Genomic DNA, 21,536 nt, shown 5'->3' on the forward strand with positions numbered 1-21,536 from the left:
TTCCATTTTCTATTGGACCTAGGTTGTGTATTGGTGAAAATTTAGCCAGAATGAAATTTTTAATCTTCTTTGTCAGATTTTTGCAAATGATTCGAGACTTTTTTCAAAGGAAGACTACCTAGCTTAGATGATGATATGAGTAGTGGACTCAAACACACATGACCCCACTGTGAATGTTTTTTACAATCAAGATAGTTTTATTATAATGTTTGTGAGGAAAAATTTAACTACTGACAATAACAATATGTTTCGAAATCTAAGATTTCGAACCATAATAATAAATATAATGACAATATGTTTCGAAATCTAAGATTTCGAACCATAATAATAAATATAATGACAATAACAATATGTTTCAAAATCTAAGATTTCGAACCATAATTATTAAAACTATTTTTTTAAGTTAGTTTTAAAAAAGATAAAATCAAAACGAACGAAATTAAAGTGTCAAAATTTTGGAACGTAATTTCCAAAATTTTGCAACAATTTGACACATGCTGCAAACGCGAGTCGAGCTATAGGTAAAGCATGCGGTCATAAAGAAAACAATGCGTAATAATAGGTTTGGTTATTCGTCGCGTAGCACAACAACTGAGGCATAACTATGTAAAGTCTCTAGTGCCTCATTTAAAATTGAGGCAAAGCAATACGCATTTGAAAAAATGCTTTTCAAATCAACAGCAATATTAAAAAACTGTCAAAGATTTCAAAATCTGTATTCAGGTAAAGTTGTTTCATATTTAATCGTTATGTTATTTATTTAAATATTAAGCTTTAAAATAATAAATTTTAGTGCAATTCAAAAGAAATTATGCAGCCTCTTCTTCATTTATTTGTTCACCTGACAAAATTCAATCTTATTATGATGCTGTTATTGTTGGAGGGGGGCATAACGGATTGGTTTCAGTAAGTTTAATGCTTTTTCAAGTATTATAATTCTAAAATAATATTTAGTTTTTTTGTATATATCTTTATCCTCGATGTGGTAAAGTCATATATCTTTATCCTCGATGTGGGAAAGTTACCCCTGATGAATTGTATGAATTATGAAACTAATGCAAATTGTTAACTTGGGCATTATGATTATAACTGCAACCTGTTGAAGCACTTTTAAGTGACACTTAAACGACTTAGTTTTGTTAAAAACTGAAATGTTTATTATCGGACAATTACACAACATTTTAGTAAATTGCAAAAACTTTTTGTCTAAACTAATCTATTAAACGTAATTATGTGTTTTTCTACAAAATTTGGATGATCACAGTTACGTTTAAATATTGTATATTGTGACATAACAACTAATTTGTTTTATGTTTAGGCTGCTTATTTAGCCAAGCAAGGATTGTCGGTAGGCGTGTTCGAACGGAGACATCTGATTGGAGGAGCTGCTGTTACCGAAGAGATAGTTCCTGGTTACAAGTTTTCTCGCGCTTCTTATGTTTTAAGTCTTTTACGTCCTCAAGTTATCAAAGAACTTGAACTAAAAGTAAATATGTTGAAAAAGCAATTTTTTTAAAACTATGTATAATTATTTATAACGTCACGATTTTTTGTGGGTTTGTTACCACATAATGTTATTGGGTTGTAAAAACATTTTCTTACAATAAAAATACAATCTTTTAAAAATGATTTATTTAGTTATGAATTTTATTTTAGAGACATGGTCTTGAGGTCTTTAACAGAACTACATCTTCATTTACGCCAATGTTAGAAGAATCAGTTATGGGAAAGCCCCCCAGGTCCTTAATGTTGCCATCAAATTTAAAAGAAGCTTGTTCTGAAATTGGGAAGTTTTCAAAAAAAGATGCTGCTGTAAATACTTTTAAATTTTTCAAATAAACTTAGTGTTTACATTTTTGTTTAAATTTGGGTTATTTTTTGCTATAAAATAAATAAGCTATTCAATTTTATTTATTTAAAAATGATTGGCATTGAGCTTAAAAGGTTTAGTTATAATGTTGATTATTACATACAAGGCATATCATGAATACGAAAGCTTGATGACGAAAATGGCAACCTCAGTTGCCCCTCTACTGGACACCACCTTTCCCAATTCAAACTCCTCTCTTTACAACAAGATTAAATATGGGTTACCTGTGTTAAAAGCAGGTAAAACACTTTTACTTCGAAAATTTTGATTTTAAAGGTCTTATTTTTTTGTATTAAATTTTTTTTTTTAATTTTAATTTAATAATTTATGTCATTTATTAAATTAAATGTTGTTGAATTTTTATTATAAATTAAAGGTAAAAATCTAGGAGCTAATATGTCGTTAATGTACGAGTTGATTACTTCTCCAATATCAAAGGTAAACTACATTTTTTTAATTTAATTTAGCCCAATCTTAACCTGCCTCCAAATCAAAATATTCTTAATTAAATATTTGTACTGGGTTTAGTAACAATGGCATTATACTATAAAATATTGTGTAAATAATAATATGTACTTGTTTTAAATCATAAAAGTGATTTTGTCATTTTTTTCGTGCAATATTCTTCTGTGACTTAATTAATTTTTTTTTATCATCAGATTTTAAATCGCTGGTTTGAATCAGAACCTCTTAAAGCTACCCTGGCTACCGATGGGGTTATAGGGGCCATGATAAGTTGTGATGCACCTGGAAGTGGGTGGGTTAAATAGTTTTACAAAAAAAAATATTAATTTGTTAGCACCTACTAAAAAACAATCGTATTTCTTTTTTTTTTGAAAAATGAGTATATATATATTTTGTAGAAAAATTGTTTTTTTTTTTATTTCATTTTTTTTATTTTAACCAACGTTAAATGTTATTTTTTTTCAGTTATGTTTTGCTTCATCATGTAATAGGAGAATGCAATGGGGTAAAAGGGTCCTGGGGCTTTGTTAGAGGGGGAATGGGAGCTGTATCGAATGCAATTGCATCATCAGCTAAAGAAGCTGGGGCTGATGTTTTTGTTTCTCAAGTAAGAGAAATTTTGTTTTTATTTTTTTTTGTGAGGTCATTTAATTAAATAAATAAAATTTAGAACATATGCTTTAAATATGTTATTTCTCTTAACTAGTGCTGACAAAAAATACAATATTGATACTAGCCCGCCTTACAGACGGATTTTAATTATCATTATATGGTGGCAACTATTATTTGCCTGCTAAAATTTACCCGCATACCACAAACAAAAGTATTTTTGCAGGGCTATAAATTGGTCATACATTTAAATGTTGTCCACTAAGCTCCACTATAAATAGATTGCCAACATTTATTTTAAATACTACTTTGTAGACAATAAGTTAATATTTTATTTTTTTTCTCCCATTTAGTTATTCTATTTAAAAAAACATTTTTGGGTTTTAACATTTTTGTTGTTTGTTCCAGAAAGTGAATGAAATAGTTATTAACAACAACCAAGTGGATGGTATTTTATTAAATGACGGAACACATATAAAAAGCAAATATGTTTTGTCCAATGCTACTCCTCATGTTACCTTTAATAACTTGGTAAAAGAAGGTTCGATTGATGATGTTGATTATTTGAAACATATTAGAGGCTTTGAGTATACATCACCTGTTACTAAAATAAATGGTAAGGGTAGTTATTAAGAATTTAAGAAAATATATTTGACCTGTTATTTTTATTTTGGTTAAAATAAAAAGAATATAAGGTTACTAGATTAAAGTAAGTTGCTGTTTTTAATAATGCATTATAACCGTTTGTAATGCTATTGTTAAACATAAATAAATAGGAAACCATTTAGGAAACTGCTTAATGAAATGTACTTAAAAAAAGAAACATTGTGTTGTTTTTATTATTAATAATTTTTTTAAATTAAATATTTTGAAGAACAAAATCTTTCTGTTAACTCATTTATTATTAAAGTATCTTCCAGTTAATTAAAAATTTATTATCTGGTTGCTAATATAAAAATTTAGGAAAGACAATGTTAAAAAATGCAAGATAGCAATAGTTATAATACACTTGACTTAAAGTGCAGAAGATTAATTATTAGTTGACATTTTTAATAACATTCCAAACTGTCAATGCAAGACTGGGTTAAGGCAACAAGTGCCGCTCTATGTTTAGGCCGTGAAGTCAACCTTCTTACAACAAGGATAAATATATACAAAAAACAATATAAGGATAAAAACTTCACTTTTAAAATGATATTTTATTAATTTTGTCTTGTTTATTTTACCAGTTGCTGTGGACAGGTTACCTAACTTTCTAGCCTTTCCCAACGAGAGTGAAAATAAGGTTGGACCACAACATAAAGGAACTATCCATCTAAATTGTGAACGAATGGAAATGATTCACGATGCTTACTTAGATGCTATGCAAGGCACTTCATCTAAAGTGTAAGTATACTTAATTTTAAAGTGTTAGTTATTTTATGACCTAGGTAAAATATGTTTTTTTTAAAACTGTATTTTTATTTTTTGGTGTTGTTAAAATTGTATTGCAGACCACAAATGGGAACATTTTATTATTACTACAATTTAAATAATTTATCTTTAAATAATTGAAAGCATAACAACTGTGACTTTTTGAATTTAATTTAATCTAGTCATTTTAACACATTATGCAAAAACAATTTACACTGTACAATCCTGGTTCTAGTTGAACAATAATTAGAACCACTACTACCTTGTAACAGTTCACCACAAATATGTGTATAATTATATGTTTTAATTGGTTACATCATGTTTTGTAAATGAATTACAAATATTCTTTTAAAGGACTTGTCTGTAAATATAATTTTTTTTTTGATTTTTAAAATTTATTTTGATTTTTTAAGGCCTATGATTGAAATGTGTATTCCAAGTTCAGTTGACGACTCTCTAGCTCCACCTGACCATCATGTGATTTCACTTTTTACTCAGTATACTCCATTTTACCTGAATGGAGATAAAGAGTGGACAGTTGAGGACAAACAAAAATATAAAGATTTGAGTAAGAAACAAATACTGGTTTAAAACATTTTATATTTTTAAAATATATTAGTAATGTTTATAATAGCTACAGTTTAACTATATTATCATACTTTTGCATTAAAATTTCACAATTTTTTTAGTATTTTCTTCTATTGAAAACTATGCACCAGGATTTAAGAACAGTGTTGTTGGATCAGAAATCCTAACTCCAAGTGATTTGGAAAATATTTTCGGTTTAACTGGTGGTGTAAGTACATAAAAATTAAATTAATTTAATTGTAGGATTACTATTGAGTTTTGGACACTTGAAATATACTCTCAAACTGAATCATGAAACTTTTTTTAACTGTCTACTTCTACTGTTCATTTGGGCTGTCAATATTTACTTTAAAAATGATTTTTAGTTTAATTTTATTTAAACAAAAATTTTTTATAAAATTAATTGTTGGTTATAAATTATAACTTAGTTAAACAAAGTACTTTGTTATATTTTTATTAAAGATTATTGTTTAGAATATATTTCATGGGGCAATGTCATTAGACCAACTTGCTATTACCCGCCCTACTCCAATTTACCCTTCTAATGAGACCCCAGTTTCGGGACTGTTCTTATGCGGCAGTGGCACCCATCCAGGTTAGTTTGAATAAATTATTATAGGATACACTGTTTTAAAAAAAAATGCTATTTTGGTTGGGTAACTCGTTTTTATTTTAAATTTGGACTGGCCAATATTCCATCTTTTTATTTAATAATGTTTAAATATTTGGGTCACATATGTTGTCCGGCTCTAGACAAAAATATGCCGTTTCCAAGAGAATTTAGGAGAGCCAAAGTGTGAATATGTTTTGTCTAGAACCGGACAACATATATGATCCAAATATTTTGTTTATTATTGAGTTTCTCCAAATACATTTTAAAATCTAATTTCAAGTCTTATTTGAATTTACATTTTTATTTCAAGGAGGAGGAGTAATGGGCTCATGCGGAAGATTAGCTGCACTTTCTCTTTTAAATCAACACAAAACTTTGAAACAAAAAAGAATGAAAAAATAAACAACTGTGTTGAAGACATAAGTAATAAATATTAGCAATACAATATTTCAGATGTGTGTAAATTTGCTTATATTGTTTTGCACTTTACTTAAATATTACGTGTCATAATTTGCAATGAAATTACAAAAGTTGGTAAATGCAATTTTATGAATGTTTAGGTACTAAATGTATATTTATGAAATAGCAATTGTTAGTAACTTTAGTTATCTAGTAATTTCTGTATTTGTTTTTAAATTTAATGCTTTTATTTATGTATTATTTTATTTTTCATTAAATTTAACTTTAATTTTTTTTTTACTAGTTAATAGTATATTTTCAAGCTGTTAAAATCTATTCTCAAATTGAAAATATGCAATAAATATCATATTTTTTAGTAACTTCTTAGTTCATATTGTTATGCAAAATCGTTCATTGTAAACAAACTTTCATTTTTGGTCATGGTTATTCAAGTAATATAAACTGTATGGTGAACATGTATGTATATATTGATAATATTTTATGTAAAAATTATTGTTAAAATATTCTTTTGTTTGTAAATATTTAAATTTGTGTTTAGCTTTATGTAAAAGTAATAAAGCTTTAAAATATATTCGAAAATGAATTTGGGCATTTGTTGGCTTTCTTATGGGATTTTATTTAGGGTTAACATAGTTGATGTATGTTGCTAAGATATACAGTTAAATAAACAAAAAATCATAGGTCGTACTTAATTCATTCCATATTTGTAGATTTGTTTAACAAAAATAAGCTTTTTCAGAAAAGGTTTGGGGTTATTAAAAAATGTTACATTGTTGATGAAAGGTTTTTAACCAAATAAAAGTGTTCCTAAAAGCGTTCTATTATATAAAAGTACTCCTTTCATTTTCGATTTCTTTCATTTTTTGTTTCTACATTTTTATTCCCTCATTTTCGGTCGACCCGGTGTCGCCATAGAGAATGACAACAAAATTTCTTTCTGTAAAGTTTGATTGTTTTTATGCATTTACTTTCATAAACTTAGGGTTTAAGTTATTTTGTTTAAGCTTTTAAGTTAAATGATTAATGCAAAGAAAAGTGTGGATATTGTTGAAGTAGTTGTGCGATGAGGCTGCCAGAAAACGAAAAGACATGGTAGACGTAGACAAAATATAAAAATATGAGGACAAGTTTTCTTGTTTTAATATCTGTTTCTATTAAAATGTTAAGAACGGTTAGGTTCAGTACGTTTGACACAGTTTTAGGAATGTTAAGTTAACGTATATATGCCCACAATTTAACATCCAGATTTAAAGTGTGCTCTGTCAGTCTGTCTGTCTGTGGTTAAAGTTTATGATAGTATAATATTTGTGTTTGGACTAATAGCCACATGAAGACAGGCAGAACTTTTACATAAAAATATACATTTTTTTTAATTGTTGTTTTTTTAGATTCATATTATTTAGGCTTTTAAACTTATTAAAATAATTTGGAGAAATGAAATCTCGAAGAAAAGTGTCTCTTGCTGTTCAGGAAGATCTCTCAGATGAAGAGGATGCTGCCTTTGAAGCAGAGGAGGCCAGGATAAAGGCTGAGAGACTAGAAAAAGAAATTGAAGAGCAAAATAAATTTGATTGTTTGTGCGACGGTATGTGTTCTTAAATTTAAGAGTATTTTCAAAGAATATTATTTCTATTATAGGTTTCGTGTTGTAAAGTTTAATAAAAACAACATAGCAGTTAGGGAAATAAAATTGACTGAACAATATTAATTAATATTCGTTTAATATATCAATAGACAGCTTTTTACACATTATATCAAAATGTTTTTTAGGAGTATCAAATTGTTTATCATTGGTTGATACATCATTCAGTGAATTGCTTGAGTTAAAGGATGAATTATTACAACATGATTTACCTCCCAGTTTGCTTGTTTGCTTAACTCTTGCTATAGGGAAAATGTTTAGAAGGTAAATTTTCAGAAAATTTTGAACAGTTTGTGATATCAAATAACTTAAGGTTAAAACATTTTTTCAAATATTTATTTATCCTTGATGTGGGAACGTCGACTTTACGACCTAAACATAGAGTAACAACTGTTACCCCAAACCAGTCTCAGGTTGTCTTTAGCAGTTTGTTGTATTATAGATTTATAATTGCAGATAATTAAACTGCTGATTAATTGCTGGCTTAGCAGGAGTTCATGTCGTTTATAGGGCCTTACTTACGGGTGTTACAGCATAAGGGCAGTGGGGATCAAACCCATGACCCCATGTAGTAAAGTTAAGTGTTCTGTCAACAACACCCCATGGCAGGTTTAAATAAAAACTCTTAAGTTATATTAATTTTAAACTTACTTTAAGCATCACTGATCTTCACACCCCTATCCAGGAACTAACAAGACTTGTAAATATTTATTCCATACCCTGGGAGCAAAGAAGTGAATCACTTAAAAAGTTGCATGCTGGTAATTTAAATTTTTGGTAATTTATATTAAAGTGTTTGTTTATTGTATATATAGTAAAATACTTATAGTGTACCAGGATAAGATTTATAAGTATTCTAATACTTCATACTTTTAAGTGTATTAGTAAATATAATAATACCCTTAATTGTATAATTAAATATAAAAATACTATTAATTGTATAAGTATATATTTAAATATTAGAATACTTAAAAGTTTATTAGTAAATATTGAAACAATTTTCACTGTACAACAGATAAGATTTAACTTCATACTTTTTTTGAAAAATAAACAATATTTTTTGATGAAATTAATTCACTGTTTTTTGTAAAATAAAATAAGGATTAAAATATATGTTTTTGTATTAGATTATGAAAGCAAACAGAGACAACTAAACATAGCAATAAGAAGGCTGCAACTTATTGATGCTCACTCTCGGAGACTAAATAAGGAAAAGAAAATAATGAACTGGGAGAAGGCTTTCGCAAAGGTTAAAAATGTTTCAATCCTTTTGTTTTTTGTTATATTAAAATAATAGAGCTTGGTGCTGCTATGTATATCTAATTTATGGGCCTTTAACTAATGAAACTGGAGTTCGTGGTGTGTGGGTAAGTGATTGCCAGCAAATAAGATTGTGAGTTGTTGACCATATTACAACAATTTAAATGCGGTCTATTGGGTGGTAATCAACTACTTTAATTAGTTATTAAACTATTGAACATTTAGTTAAAATAATGTTAATACTTTTTTTTTAGGTAACTAGTGCCAAATCTCATGGAAGAAGATGGAAGTTCATGATTGATGCCATTAAGAAAAAGGCAAAACAAGGGTAAATTATAAATTATTTAAAAGCAAATGTATGTCCAATTTTTTTTTACGACTTTATGCGTAGATTTAAATATTGTAAGTGTATGTTTTCGATTTTTAGTTGTCTGCCAAAATTTATGATATAAAGATGACCAGAATTTTTTTTAGGATAAGTTTAACCGATATTGATGTAGGAGATAGTGATGAAGAATCAGATAATGGACAAGGTATCTCTAAGAAAATATTTTTGTTTTTTTCTAATTGTTTTAGTTATTTTAACAATGCATTATTAAAAAACTTATATAAGTCAATTTTATTAATTTGTTGATAATGTAGATGTAGATGAACCAGATCAAAATGATGATGGAGTTTCAGAGAAACAAAGATTTATGTTGTCAGTCATCGCAGCTTCACCGCCACAAGACGATGATCAAGGTAAAGTTCAAGTTTTTTTTTTATGATTAAAGTAAAAATCTGGTAGTAAAACATAGTCTTTGCTAGAGGTGTAAAATATAAAGACTAAGCAATGACTTCGAAAATGGCGACATCATTTGAGGTCCTTTGTTAGATTCTTACTGTTTTTATTTCGAAAATACTAAAGAAGTATAGGCTGATTTATGTCAAAAATATCTAAAACAGGTTATTGTGACTCATAACATAAAAAAAAAAATATTTTTTATGTTTAGGCTCTGAAGTTAACATAGAGTAACATTTGTTACCATTAGTATTTTATCCTAACTTATATAATTGCCTAATAATTAATCTGTTATTTTTTTTACACTGACAGATACTCCTCAAGCAGAATCAGACATAGAAAGTGAAGCAGATGGAATTCCATCGGAAATGTCAGATAGTACTGGGAATGTAGAAGATGGTACAACACCTGAAAATGTGAAGGTGAAATATTTAAATATATATATTGTTACAGTTTTCCTGGATATCGGGTTGGATCTCATTTTACAAATGTGTCAAATCTAGTATAATCTAGCCATAACTGGCAGGTTAATAGTAATGCCAATCAATACCATTCCGGCATTATAATTAAAAGTATTTCAAACTGTCAAAGTCAACTGTAGACTGTTAGGGTAACAAATGTTACTGTACTACGAGGCTGTGAAGTTGACCCTTCAACATTTAGAATAAATAAATACAAAAAAAGATATTGGTTAAAAAGTTACTTAAAGTTTAGCCTAGAAAGTTGACTTTCTTAAAAAGTCAAAAATTTTTTTTTAGCCTCGACGCAGGAGTGTTAACTTTGGTGTGGCAGAAGTAGAGGTTGTAAAAGAACCCCCAAAACCCCAAGTCGAGGATAAAGGAGTGTGGACCCATGAGCCAGAATATACAAAAAAACTTGCTCTAAGGTTGTACAGGCCTGTAGGATTTAAAGGTAAATAAAAAGTTTTCATTTTTTTGATTAAATTGTTAAAATTGCTTGACTTTGAACAATTTCAATATAAGTTAGTCTTTTAAATTTAAGATTTGTAATAGCTATTTGATCTCAAATAATTTAATATAGTTAATGAACTAAAATTAAAATGTTAACGGCAAATTGTCAAATAAAAAATTAATTTGTGATTATTTAAATAGGAACAATTTGTTTTTGGAATAATAATTAAAAATTTAATAAAATTCTGTGTGTTAAAAAGTTATAGTTTTTAATGATGGTTAAAATAGTTCTCGCAATTTTTTAAGAAAGCGTTTTTTTTTGCAGACGATGACGGATCAGAAATAAGTTGCACAGTTAGTTTTGAAGGAAATAATAAAAAAACTGGGATTTTACCTGTTTCTACTCAACCAGTAGAAGAAGAAGTTGATGGAGTAATTATCTTGGTTTATTACTGTCTAAAATAGCTTGTCAATTATAATACCTAGCTGATAGCCTACCTTATGGTCAGGATTTTAATTGCCGTACATTATATGGTCACAACCCTCAACTAATATTTGCTTGCAATATTTACTTGTGCATTGCAAATGATAGTTTTATTTATTTTGTATGCTTATAAATTGATCATGCTTATATAGTTATGTATTATCCACTAAGCCCCATTATATATTGTTGTAACAAACTAGTCTGTGTTATTATTACATTTAAAAAATTAATATTTGTATTTTTGTTAATCAGGTGGAAGAAAAGGGAACTGCACAATTGGCTAACAGAAGAAAATCAATTGGATTTGCAAGTAGACCAACTAGTCCACCAGGTATATACTATTTTCATTTTAAAGTTTTTTTCTATTGAGAATAAATTAAAATAATTTAAAGTACAAATTTCATTGTTGGCAAAATAAAATTGAAAATGTGAACTTGTAAATTTCACCATTTTACAGCCTTGTCTTCTCCTACAATTAAGAGTGCATTGAAACCTTCGAGTATTCTTAAAAAAGTGAAAACAGCCTCAGATGATGATTCAAATATCTTTGTGGATAGATCAAAGTTTGAAGAAGTTTTATTCGATGTAAACGAAGATACAAGTGACTCTGTAAGTTTATTTTTATTTATGTTTATTGTTTTACTGGTGATATGGTGTAGTGGTTAGAACACTAGGCTCAACAGGATGAGGTCCTGGGTTTGATGCCCACTGCTTTTATGTCAGACCACCTTTAAGTAAGATGCAATAAACGTTTTAAACTTGTAATAATTTTAGTAGCATCAATTTATTAAATTTATCAATTGAATAATAATGTTTTTTATAACAACATTTTTGATTCCTAAGTTATTTGATATTTAAGTTGGTATTAAAATTGTTTTTAAAAAAAGTTTTCAAGTTTGTTATATTCTTGTTTAAACACAATTTTTTTTTAATTTGATTTATTCCAGGTAAGATTAGCAGTTCATGTTGGCGAGCAATCAAAGATGGTTTCTATGGCAACAATAACATGGAATGAAATTCTTGATAAGGTAAAACATTTAAATAATTTTTTTAACAACAAATACCTTATTAAGAATTAGATTTGTAAACTTTCTGGCATTCTACTAGATTTTAATATGTAATAAAAACCAGTCAATTGCCTGTACTGGACCCTTGTTTTAGTTATTGTTATAATATGGTCACAACTTTCTACTTATATATGTTGCTGATAATTTACTTATGCACCAAAAACAGCATTTTTTATATTTTAAAGGCCGTAATATATTTTTATATACATAAATATTGTCCTCTAAACTTTATTATTATATTTTAACATTCAATTTTTTTTCAGGATTTTTATTCAATGATAAGCAACACAATTGATGATGATGATGATGACAAAATTTCATTGGACGAGACATTGGCCAATCAGGAGTTGATGTTTTTACCATTACAAGGGATCAAATTGGGAATTGGTAAATTAAATCATTTTGTATCTTACCTGACTTACTTTTGTTTTTTATTTTAATTAATTTTGAAAAATCTTTGGTAGGGTAATATATTGTTATTTTCATGATTTATAAATTAATATAAGGCAAATATTTAATATTTTTAGGCAATTTTTAGGCAATTTTTTATTTTTTAATATATAAATATTCGTTTTTATTTAAATTAAAGGTGGGCATGCCCAAGAGTCTATGGGCCAAATCCCAGTTACTTGTTATTGGATTAAAAGCAAGATAGAGACTCATGTGAGCACTGAAGTTAACACTGACGGGGTTAGAGAACTAATACAAGATATCACAGGTTTAATTATTAATATTTTTCATCATTTAACAAAGTTATTAATATCAAGGTATTCCCTTTTGAATTTAAAAGGTAGATAATAATAAAATTTAATTTACAATTAATATTAAACTGCAGGAAAAAGTACAAACAATTTTTAAGGCACAAAAATTGTATTGATAATAAAAATACAGTTTTCGTGGGCCATTTCTTTTGTATGATTTTGTATTAACTAATATACTTAACAATTTCTTATATTTTTTTTCTTTTTTTTAGGAGTTGATATAGAAGTGACAAGCAAGGATCAGCTCATGGAAATGTTAGGAAGAGAATATAATGATGTTTGTACTTCTGTCATGTCTTTTGCTTCTTCCTCAAGCAATAAATCAGTAAGTGATCATCTAGTAATTCTTAGTTTCTGATTTTTCTTGGGGTAATTTTTTTAATTTTTTTGGGAATTTTATTTGAATATTGTTGAGCACATTGTTGAGCACATAGGGATAAACTTGTTTTGGGCTAACCAAGAGTTCATACTAGTTATAACATCTTAGTCAATTGTGGTATTATATGAAAGCAATGGCAATCAAACATATGATCATTTTCTTATAGTTAAAACCAATTATTTGCTATTGCATTATGTTTGGTTTATAATTATTTTTTCAAATTAAGGGTTACATTCCAGTTTCTGAGATGGAAGTTATCAAAGAACAACACGATATTGAAGTTAAAAATATCCAGGATGAATACGAACTAAAACTTAATCAACTTCTGATGGAGGTTGAAAGATTACAACAAACTCAACAAGTCAGTTTTTCGTTAAGGTTTTAATATTACTCCATGTTACTTGTGTTTTTACAATTTTATAACTAGTCAATTGCTTGCCGTATGGTTGAATTTTAATTGTCATAATATGGTCGCAACTGTTACGTATAATTTGTTTCTGATAATTTACCCACACACAAAAAACAGCAGTTTTATTTATTTTTCAATACTTTTAGTTGGCTTTTTATATATTGTCCAGTCCAATCAGTTACAATATATAAATTTTGTTAAATTTTTTTCTTAATTTCTGACATGGATACTTTGCACATTTTTTTTGGATTTGTCATTGGTGTAATTAACTAAGGAATTTTTTTGTTTAGGTTCAACCCGTTAGGATGAGCCCTGAAGTAACTTTTGCTGAAGATCTGGTCACCCAAACCAATTACATGCATTCAGGTGACAAACTGTATTTTTGAATTGTATTTATCAGATAATGTATTGGTTAATGCACTAAACTTCACCTAACTTTGGTATAGCCCCCAAAGTTATTATATTAAAGGTGTTAAAAAAGCTTAAATTTTGTAAGCACAAAAACCAATTAAAAGGTTTATAATCGGGCATTATTATTAGGAGGATGGTATTTTAAAATAATTATAATCTTTATAGTAGGACAAAGCTTGGGTAGTCTGTAAAGTTAGTAGCTGATAGAAAACTATAAAGTATACCTGTAGTGAATTGGAGCCTACTGTTGACCAATTTTTAAATTTTTTATCAGAGGAAATTCTTCAAGAACAACTAGAAACTAATGAGCAACAACAATCTGGCCAGTGGAGGGCACCAAAGATTCCCAACTTACCTGATTGGGGTGCTCACTTGCCAAAAAATGTAAATTTTAATACATGTTAAAGCGCTTTGCCTTAACACTATTGTTTTAATGTATTTAAATGTTTCACAAATTTATTATTAGTTATTTAGTCCTGAAAAGAGTGATTTAACAACAAAAATTGAAAAGTATTTTCTATGTGTTAAGTTATACTTATTAGAGGCTTTCCAATAAAGCTATTTTATGTGGGTTATATTGTTTAGGAGTTTTTTTTTTGTTGTATCCAATTACTAGATAATGTTATTTATAATTTAAAATTGAAGGTTTGGGTTCGAATGAGAATGTTGACTGAAGAAATGATTCAAAAACGACAACAACTTGATCATAGAATAAGAAGTCAGATTGCTACGAATATTGAGAAAAAACTTGCTTCACAATACAAGTACATAAAAAATTAGTAGTACAAAAAAAAAGAAAATTAGTAGTACAAAAAAAATGGTAAAATAAGATGGTTTTTTTATATAAAAAAGGCGTGAACTTTAAAGAAAAATCGCATAGGTTATTTTTTTAAAAAAATAAGTTGGAAACAAAAAAAGTTAAAATTTACGAAAAAATTATGCTAAGACAAAATCATTTTTTTTGCAAAAAAATAATTCAACCTTAACTTAACCTCCAGATTGCAACGTACTGACCCCCTAAAAGGCCCCCTACAAGATGTGTCACTACCCGCCTTATTTATGCCTTCCAGGGTGGGTAATGTGTACAACCCCCGTGCTCGGATGTATTTTCACCCGACAGGGACTCAGGGTGACCTTAGATTGACCCAACCTCCATCAATGTTTCAGTTGCCCCCGCTTCCAGAGAAAGCTGTGAGTAAAAAGTTATTGTTTTTTGAAATTGTAAAAACTTTAAATTTTTTTGGTGTGGTTTAAAACTCTAGATATTATCATATAATAACCCACTCTCTGAATGGCATTTTAATTGTCAATGTCTGAAGATCATCTTCACAGCCCAAACATTAAGTAACATTTTTTACACCCTCCCATTTTGAGTTGCCTTTAGCAGTTTAGGATATTATTAGGTATGGTTGCTTGATATTTAAGCTGCTGATCAAGTGTTGGCTCAGCAGGAGTTTATACCATTTATAGCGCCTTACTCAAGGGCGCTACAGCATGAGAGCAGTGGGGATCGAACCCTGGTTTGGTTGCAACTCTGAACTATTATTTTTCTCAGACAATTTATAGATAACTTAAAATTTCTGTCATTTTTTTTAGAAAATGTCGGTTCTTAATCTTTTTGAGCTAAGCAAAAACTTTCAACACAACAATGCATCTGATTGGATGACCAGAATTACATCAGTTCCTTCAAGGGGTTCAAGGGTCACCACGGCAGGGTCACGTGCTGCACCATTGACCCCGGCACCAACAGCTGTTAACCAACAGTCTGACGTCACAATGGCTTAGTGTTAAAACAAATTTTAAGCGTTTTTTTGCCTACTATGACATTTTAATTTTATTGAAAATGTAGATATTAGCTGTTTTGATAGAATAATGTTTTTATACCTTTTGTGCGATTTTTTAGTTCTTTTTTATAGTCTTTTGTTAAAATTGTCGGACACTGTGAAAACTTAATTTTTTTAATAATACCTACATTTTTTTTAATATATTTTTACAAGATTTTTTAATAGTGTTTTTATATCAAGTGTTCTGTAATGTATTATATTATAGGCTACTGAAATTTTTATTGTTTACGTTACCTAGTTTTATCTTTCTATAAGTTTAAATGGTGTGTAGTTCAAAACTGTGATATTAAAAGGTTTTATACACAAAAAATTATAAATCACAAACCAATCTGATGTTTTAAATTAAAATTTTCGAGCGATATTTTAAACTGCTTTTAAGCACATCTATAATATACAGTAGCCTAAGCACAGCACGGTGTCGTTAAAGATTGCTGTATAGAATAAATATTGTGCTACTTATTCTTAGAAAATGTCAGTTGAATAAGGCTTAAAGTAGTAGAAGATTTTGTAAAATATTATTTTTTTTAAACCAGGTTAAAAATATGAAATATTTGAACTAAAAAAACATGTGCTGTTAATTTTATTACAAGTGTCATTTGCAAAGTTTAAAATCAAATTGTTACAGCGATATACCAACTTACCCTGAGTTAGTTTATATAGCATTACATTAGCTGTCGTTCCAAAGGGTAAATGTATTAATTAACTTGAATTAAGATCGATTGTTTTTCCGGCGTGATACGGAAACGTACCCGATGTTATTCATTCCGATTTAAAGGCAGCAGTTGACTAAGTTCTTGTTTTATTCTGAATCAGTAGTTTACGTAAGCATTGGGTAATTATTACGTAATATCGTGTAGGAGTTAATGTTTTAAAGATTATTCGCGTAAAATTATAAATTTTTGATAAAATTTAAATTATAGTATATGGGTTGTTGGCAATTATACAGGCCTAATTTATTTAATTTAATAAAAATTAACGTAAATACCAAAGCAATATTGGTATTTTACTAAGTTATAATTTTTATGAACTTAGTTAGTCAGATAATAGTTTATGTAGGTGTACCATTAGTTGCATTTTTAAATGGTCATACTATTTGTTGTGTTTATTAACAGGTTATTATAAAGCATACTTAAATGTAACAAATCTAGTTTTATTACTGTAAGAAAAATGAGGGCACCAGTTGATTTTAAATCTGTTCTTCTAAACCAAATACTCAACACAACTATGTCATCATCAACAACAACGACGACAACTACCGTTTCTACGACAACGGATTTCGCCCAAGGTCGATATAATCTAACTCCGTTAATGCTGCTACTAGCTGTAGCCATCACGATTATATTTTTCTGTATTTGCTCGACTGCGTATAATTCAGTCTTGAAAAGAGAACATGAACGGGAAGTGGACACAAAACATATTACTTATGGGATGGTGTTTGACGATATGTGGCGATGTGGGAATATATTTTCAAAGTTTTGTTGGTAAGTTAAGTGTCGGGTAAATGTCAGTCTAATCTGAAGATAATCTAAGGACAAATTAACCTTAAAACACCCATTTTTCCAGCGTTTATTATATTAAAATCAATTTTTGATAGGTAAATTGTCCTTTGGGTTAAATTGACTTGTTTTTTTTATATAATTATTGGGTTGTCTATGTAAGTGTTATTGGTTAATTTTTTTAAAAGTAGACAAAACGTTTTCTTTTTTTAAACAAACCTTGAATAAGGTTTTGCCACGTGTTCCTATTTTTTTGCATTCATTCTAATCTTTATTTCTTGTAAAAACTTAACTTAAAAACAACTTTATTTTTAGCCTCAGTTTGTTCGTAAAACCTCATGTCGGCCATGACGACAACGCAATACCAGAAACGCTTCATTATCACAGTCACAGACTACAAAAAGACGAAGAAACCCTTCTTATTACTCCTGGCGAAACCCCTTTAAACTACGACACAACTAAACCTATTGAAAACGGGGGATTTGAAGTTGTACAAGAAACTGTAACCGATTCTAAGATGACGACCGTTTTAGGCTCTTGATACGAGACTAAAGTGACGTTATACGCCAATTTTTGTTTTTATTTTGTTATTGTTTTATGTATGTTATTTATTTATTGCGAAATTAAACGATAAGCACCAAAATTCAAGTGTGAGTTTGTTGCAAAACTAACAGAGATTTAAGTTTGAACGAAAACCTTAATTTATGCAGGATTTTTAATCAGAACAGTTTCTTCTTAGCTTTCCTAGTGATGTTATATAAACTATAACACAGACAAAAATTATTAAATAATAATTTTAAATTTATAAATTATAAATAATTTAGCAAATTAAAAAAATTCTTGCAAACTTGTTACTTTAAAAAAAATTTATATATTTATCCATAATCTTTTTAAAATTATCTGGCAACATCGCTATTTTTGCGCATGCAATAAACGATATGGCAGCGAGATAAGTTCTTTTTTACTATGCTGTGGTATGGCAAGTAGGGTATAATACAAAATGAAGGTAAAAACATATAAATATTGCTATAAATAAACCCAAATTGAAACTAATACAATCAATACGACCTAGGGTAAATATATGTACGTAGTTTATGGACGTATAAACAGAATTAGTATAGATTTAAATGGATACAAAATCAGTTAAAAACATTTGAAACGATACGTTTATTTTGTTTTTAGTTAAACGTATCGTACCCGGCGACGGGTTGTCAGAAAGTCTTTGAAGTCGATGACCAACAAAAGTTGAAGGTGTTCTATGATCGCCGAATGGCGCAGGAGGTTTCAGCTGAAGGACTTGGCGATGAATGGAAGGTATAAAAAGTTGAATTTTTTACAAATTTGTCAGGTCAAATTAGTAGCTTAATAATAATGACTTAACCAAACTAATAAAGTTAAGAAGAATGAAATTAAATTGGTGTTTTTTTGTTGTTTTTAAACTAATAAACTGAACTGACAAATTCCTATTATTTAATGTCATCTTTTAACGAAAATATTAATGTTTAAGGGTTACACTGTTCGCATCTCTGGTGGAAATGACAAACAAGGTTTTCCCATGAAACAGGGAGTTCTTACTGCTTCCAGAGTCCGACTTCTTTTAAGCAAGGTGAAAAAATTTATTAACAAACTTGATTCAATTTTTTACAAGTTTGTGGTTTTATTTTGGACTTTTTAGGGGTATTTTTGCTTGATACAAAATTGATATTATTCATCTATTAAATTGTGGTTCTAATATTTATGTACACCACGATTTAAATATTTAGTGAATCTAATAATTTCATGCGAGTCAAGGGTCAAAGCACAACTTCTTAAACCCATTTTAATTTTAAACTTATTAAACAACAAATTTGACAAATAAAACACAAGAAATTTTTTGATGTGTATATATATATATTTAAAATTTTTGCACACTTTTTGCCACCGACTCGGTCATTTTAAATACCGGAGTTGGTCTTTTCCCAGTGTTGCTAGATCAAGATTGATGGTTAATTAACAGAAACACTTTTTGTGGTTGTCTGTCAGTCACCATTAAACATTTTTAACAAATCTTTAAATTTAATTTAATATAAAATTAAGAATATATATATATATTTTATGATATCATGAATTATTCTGATTTATTATCTTTAAAAATTAACAAAAATCAGTGCTTTTGTTAATTAGAAATTTATGTGTAGGGTCATTCTTGTTATAAACCACGTCGAACTGGTGAGCGTAAACGAAAATCTGTTCGTGGTTGCATTGTTGACAGTCAACTCAGTATCTTGAACTTGGTTATTGTCAAACGAGGTAATTTCAAATAATAATTCTTTTTATTAATTCAAATTTTTGCACACTTTTTGCCACCGACTCGGTCATTTTAAATACCGGAGTTGGTCTTTTCCCAGTGTTGCTAGATCAAGGTTGATGGTTAATTAACAGAAACACCATTTGTGGTTGTCTGTCAGTCACCATTAAACATAACTTTTTTGAATCTATAAAGTTTGTTTAAATCTTGTGTACTTTACAGTTTTTAAACTTACTTATACTACCTTTACAGCTTTTATAAAACACTTACTACTTGCTTATACCAATTTTACCATATCTTTTAATACTTTTTTGGATGACTATAAAGTACATATAATCTAGTTTATATCAATAAATGTTAAATTATAAACCTTAAATTTCAGTGAAACGAATAAAACTGTAAAATATTTAAAAAAATAAAAACGATTTTGTGTGTTAAAATAAATGCTTAAAAAATGGAGGTACAAATTTAATAAATGATATAATTTTTTTACAGGCGAAGCTGAGATCCCAGGTCTGACTGACAACACCATTCCAAAAAGATTGGGACCCAAACGAGCCAGCAAAATTCGCAAGCTTTTTATGCTTACACCTGAAGATGATGTAAGGAAATACGTTATCAGAAGACCGTTGCCAGCTAAAGAGGGTAAATTAAGTTGTATAAATATTCAGAACAGGACTTAACGGTCAAATTTTATAATTGTATGTCAGAATTTAAGTAAATACTCAAATTAAGAATCAATATTTATGGTATGTAAAAGTATATAAAATAAAATTGGATAAAATGTTAAAATTTGATGTAAATGAGTTAAATTGCATGTGATGGATAAAACTGTGTACTCCATAATCACCATGTGGACTTTACCTTACACTAGATAGTATCTGATGCAATTTTTAACAACTTTTAACATTTTAATATTAAAATTATAAAAAATTTAAAGCAATTTTTTAAGTCATTTTTTGTGTATCTATTACAGGTAAACCCCCCAAGTCTAAAGCACCAAAAATCCAGCGACTTGTGACTCCACAAACTTTACAACGAAAGAGACACAGAATTGCAATCAAACGCAGGAGGGGTGAAAAGGCGAAACAAAACGAGGCGGAATACAAAAAACTACTTGCTCAAAAGCTTAAGGTTTGATACAGATTAAATTAATTTAAGAAATTTTTTTATATTTAAAAATTTTTGCACACTTTTTGCCACCGACTCGGTCAATTTAAATATCGGAGTTGGTCTTTTCCCAGTGTTGCTAGATCAAGGTTGATGGTTAATTAACAGAAACACTTTTTGTGGTTGTCTGTCAGTCACCATTAAACATTCTAAAAATAGTTTTTTTAATAAAATTTGTGCATTAATGGTTTACATTTTTAACACAAATTTTGTTTTTTTCCAGGAGCGCAAAGAGAAAAAGATTGAAGCGCACAAAAAGAGAAGACTTTCCAGTTTAAGAGCTTCACAGTCTCAATCTGTCTCTTCTCAGTGATTGTTTCTTCATATGACGTCACAATAAAAATAATAAAATTTACTTGTCTTTTAGTTAAGTTAATGTCAGATTCACAAAGAAAGTTAAAAAAAAAAGTTTATTAGGAGAATACATTTAAAAAATATAATTGAATAAATTTACTGTAATTACAGTTTAAACTAGTGCTATACCGGCAGCGTGAAGTAGTGGTAAGAATACTTGCTACACCACCATGAGGTCGTGGGTTTAAACCCCACTCTCCTTATGCTGTAGGGCTCATGAAAGTAAGGTGGTATGAACAGTATGCACTTCTGCTAAGCCTGCGCTTATTCAGCAGCATAATTATCGGGCATTTATAATCTGT

General features: G+C 28.6%; 4 protein-coding genes across 4 annotated transcripts; all 4 read left to right on the forward strand.

Annotated features, from left to right (window-relative positions):
• Positions 1–573: 573 nt before the first annotated feature.
• On the forward strand, positions 574–6,102 carry LOC145750929 (pyridine nucleotide-disulfide oxidoreductase domain-containing protein 2-like). The gene is made up of 14 exons (XM_082567003.1): positions 574–723; positions 794–906; positions 1,319–1,486; positions 1,657–1,812; positions 1,977–2,109; positions 2,247–2,308; positions 2,530–2,627; positions 2,801–2,942; positions 3,353–3,560; positions 4,174–4,330; positions 4,771–4,925; positions 5,047–5,153; positions 5,420–5,540; positions 5,869–6,102. The coding sequence occupies exons 1-14, from the start codon at positions 663–665 to the stop codon at positions 5,958–5,960; spliced, it is 1,773 nt and encodes a 590-aa protein (XP_082423129.1). The 5' UTR covers positions 574–662; the 3' UTR covers positions 5,961–6,102.
• A 1,273-nt stretch (positions 6,103–7,375) lies between these two features.
• LOC145752464 (uncharacterized) lies at positions 7,376–16,214 on the forward strand. Its single transcript, XM_082568762.1, has 22 exons — positions 7,376–7,563; positions 7,749–7,884; positions 8,278–8,381; positions 8,748–8,869; positions 9,135–9,208; positions 9,355–9,413; positions 9,523–9,621; positions 9,974–10,083; positions 10,420–10,573; positions 10,898–11,004; positions 11,309–11,387; positions 11,514–11,665; positions 12,004–12,084; positions 12,387–12,510; positions 12,713–12,841; positions 13,097–13,209; positions 13,490–13,624; positions 13,963–14,038; positions 14,358–14,467; positions 14,729–14,847; positions 15,082–15,274; positions 15,680–16,214. The coding sequence occupies exons 1-22, from the start codon at positions 7,413–7,415 to the stop codon at positions 15,866–15,868; spliced, it is 2,616 nt and encodes an 871-aa protein (XP_082424888.1). The 5' UTR covers positions 7,376–7,412; the 3' UTR covers positions 15,869–16,214.
• Positions 16,215–17,080: 866 nt separating this feature from the next.
• Positions 17,081–18,038, forward strand: LOC145763661 (uncharacterized). The gene is made up of 2 exons (XM_082575165.1): positions 17,081–17,408; positions 17,739–18,038. The coding sequence occupies exons 1-2, from the start codon at positions 17,095–17,097 to the stop codon at positions 17,962–17,964; spliced, it is 540 nt and encodes a 179-aa protein (XP_082431291.1). The 5' UTR covers positions 17,081–17,094; the 3' UTR covers positions 17,965–18,038.
• Positions 18,039–18,351: 313 nt separating this feature from the next.
• LOC145761999 (small ribosomal subunit protein eS6-like) lies at positions 18,352–21,235 on the forward strand. The gene is made up of 7 exons (XM_082574657.1): positions 18,352–18,429; positions 18,606–18,737; positions 18,931–19,029; positions 19,601–19,712; positions 20,206–20,355; positions 20,687–20,844; positions 21,104–21,235. The coding sequence occupies exons 1-7, from the start codon at positions 18,424–18,426 to the stop codon at positions 21,191–21,193; spliced, it is 747 nt and encodes a 248-aa protein (XP_082430783.1). The 5' UTR covers positions 18,352–18,423; the 3' UTR covers positions 21,194–21,235.
• Positions 21,236–21,536: the final 301 nt, after the last annotated feature.

Source organism: Corella eumyota, chromosome 1, assembly GCF_963082875.1.
Source record: "Corella eumyota chromosome 1, kaCorEumy4.1, whole genome shotgun sequence".
In the NCBI taxonomy this organism is placed as follows: Eukaryota; Metazoa; Chordata; class Ascidiacea; order Phlebobranchia; family Corellidae; genus Corella; species Corella eumyota.

Coding starts and splice junctions, on each gene's coding strand:
- LOC145761999 (XM_082574657.1), top strand. Junction 19,713..20,205: donor CTTGGTTATTGTCAAACGAG/GTAATTTCAAAT, acceptor ATTTTTTTACAG/GCGAAGCTGAGATCCCAGGT. Junction 20,356..20,686: donor ACCGTTGCCAGCTAAAGAGG/GTAAATTAAGTT, acceptor TATCTATTACAG/GTAAACCCCCCAAGTCTAAA.
- LOC145752464 (XM_082568762.1), top strand. CDS start 7,413: ATGAAATCTCGAAGAAAAGTGTCTCTTGCTGTTCAGGAAGATCTCTCA. Junction 8,870..9,134: donor GGGAGAAGGCTTTCGCAAAG/GTTAAAAATGTT, acceptor CTTTTTTTTTAG/GTAACTAGTGCCAAATCTCA. Junction 13,625..13,962: donor GATTACAACAAACTCAACAA/GTCAGTTTTTCG, acceptor TTTTTTGTTTAG/GTTCAACCCGTTAGGATGAG.
- LOC145750929 (XM_082567003.1), top strand. CDS start 663: ATGCTTTTCAAATCAACAGCAATATTAAAAAACTGTCAAAGATTTCAA. Junction 1,813..1,976: donor TTTCAAAAAAAGATGCTGCT/GTAAATACTTTT, acceptor ATTACATACAAG/GCATATCATGAATACGAAAG. Junction 2,110..2,246: donor GTTACCTGTGTTAAAAGCAG/GTAAAACACTTT, acceptor TATAAATTAAAG/GTAAAAATCTAGGAGCTAAT.
- LOC145763661 (XM_082575165.1), top strand. CDS start 17,095: ATGAGGGCACCAGTTGATTTTAAATCTGTTCTTCTAAACCAAATACTC. Junction 17,409..17,738: donor ATATTTTCAAAGTTTTGTTG/GTAAGTTAAGTG, acceptor CTTTATTTTTAG/CCTCAGTTTGTTCGTAAAAC.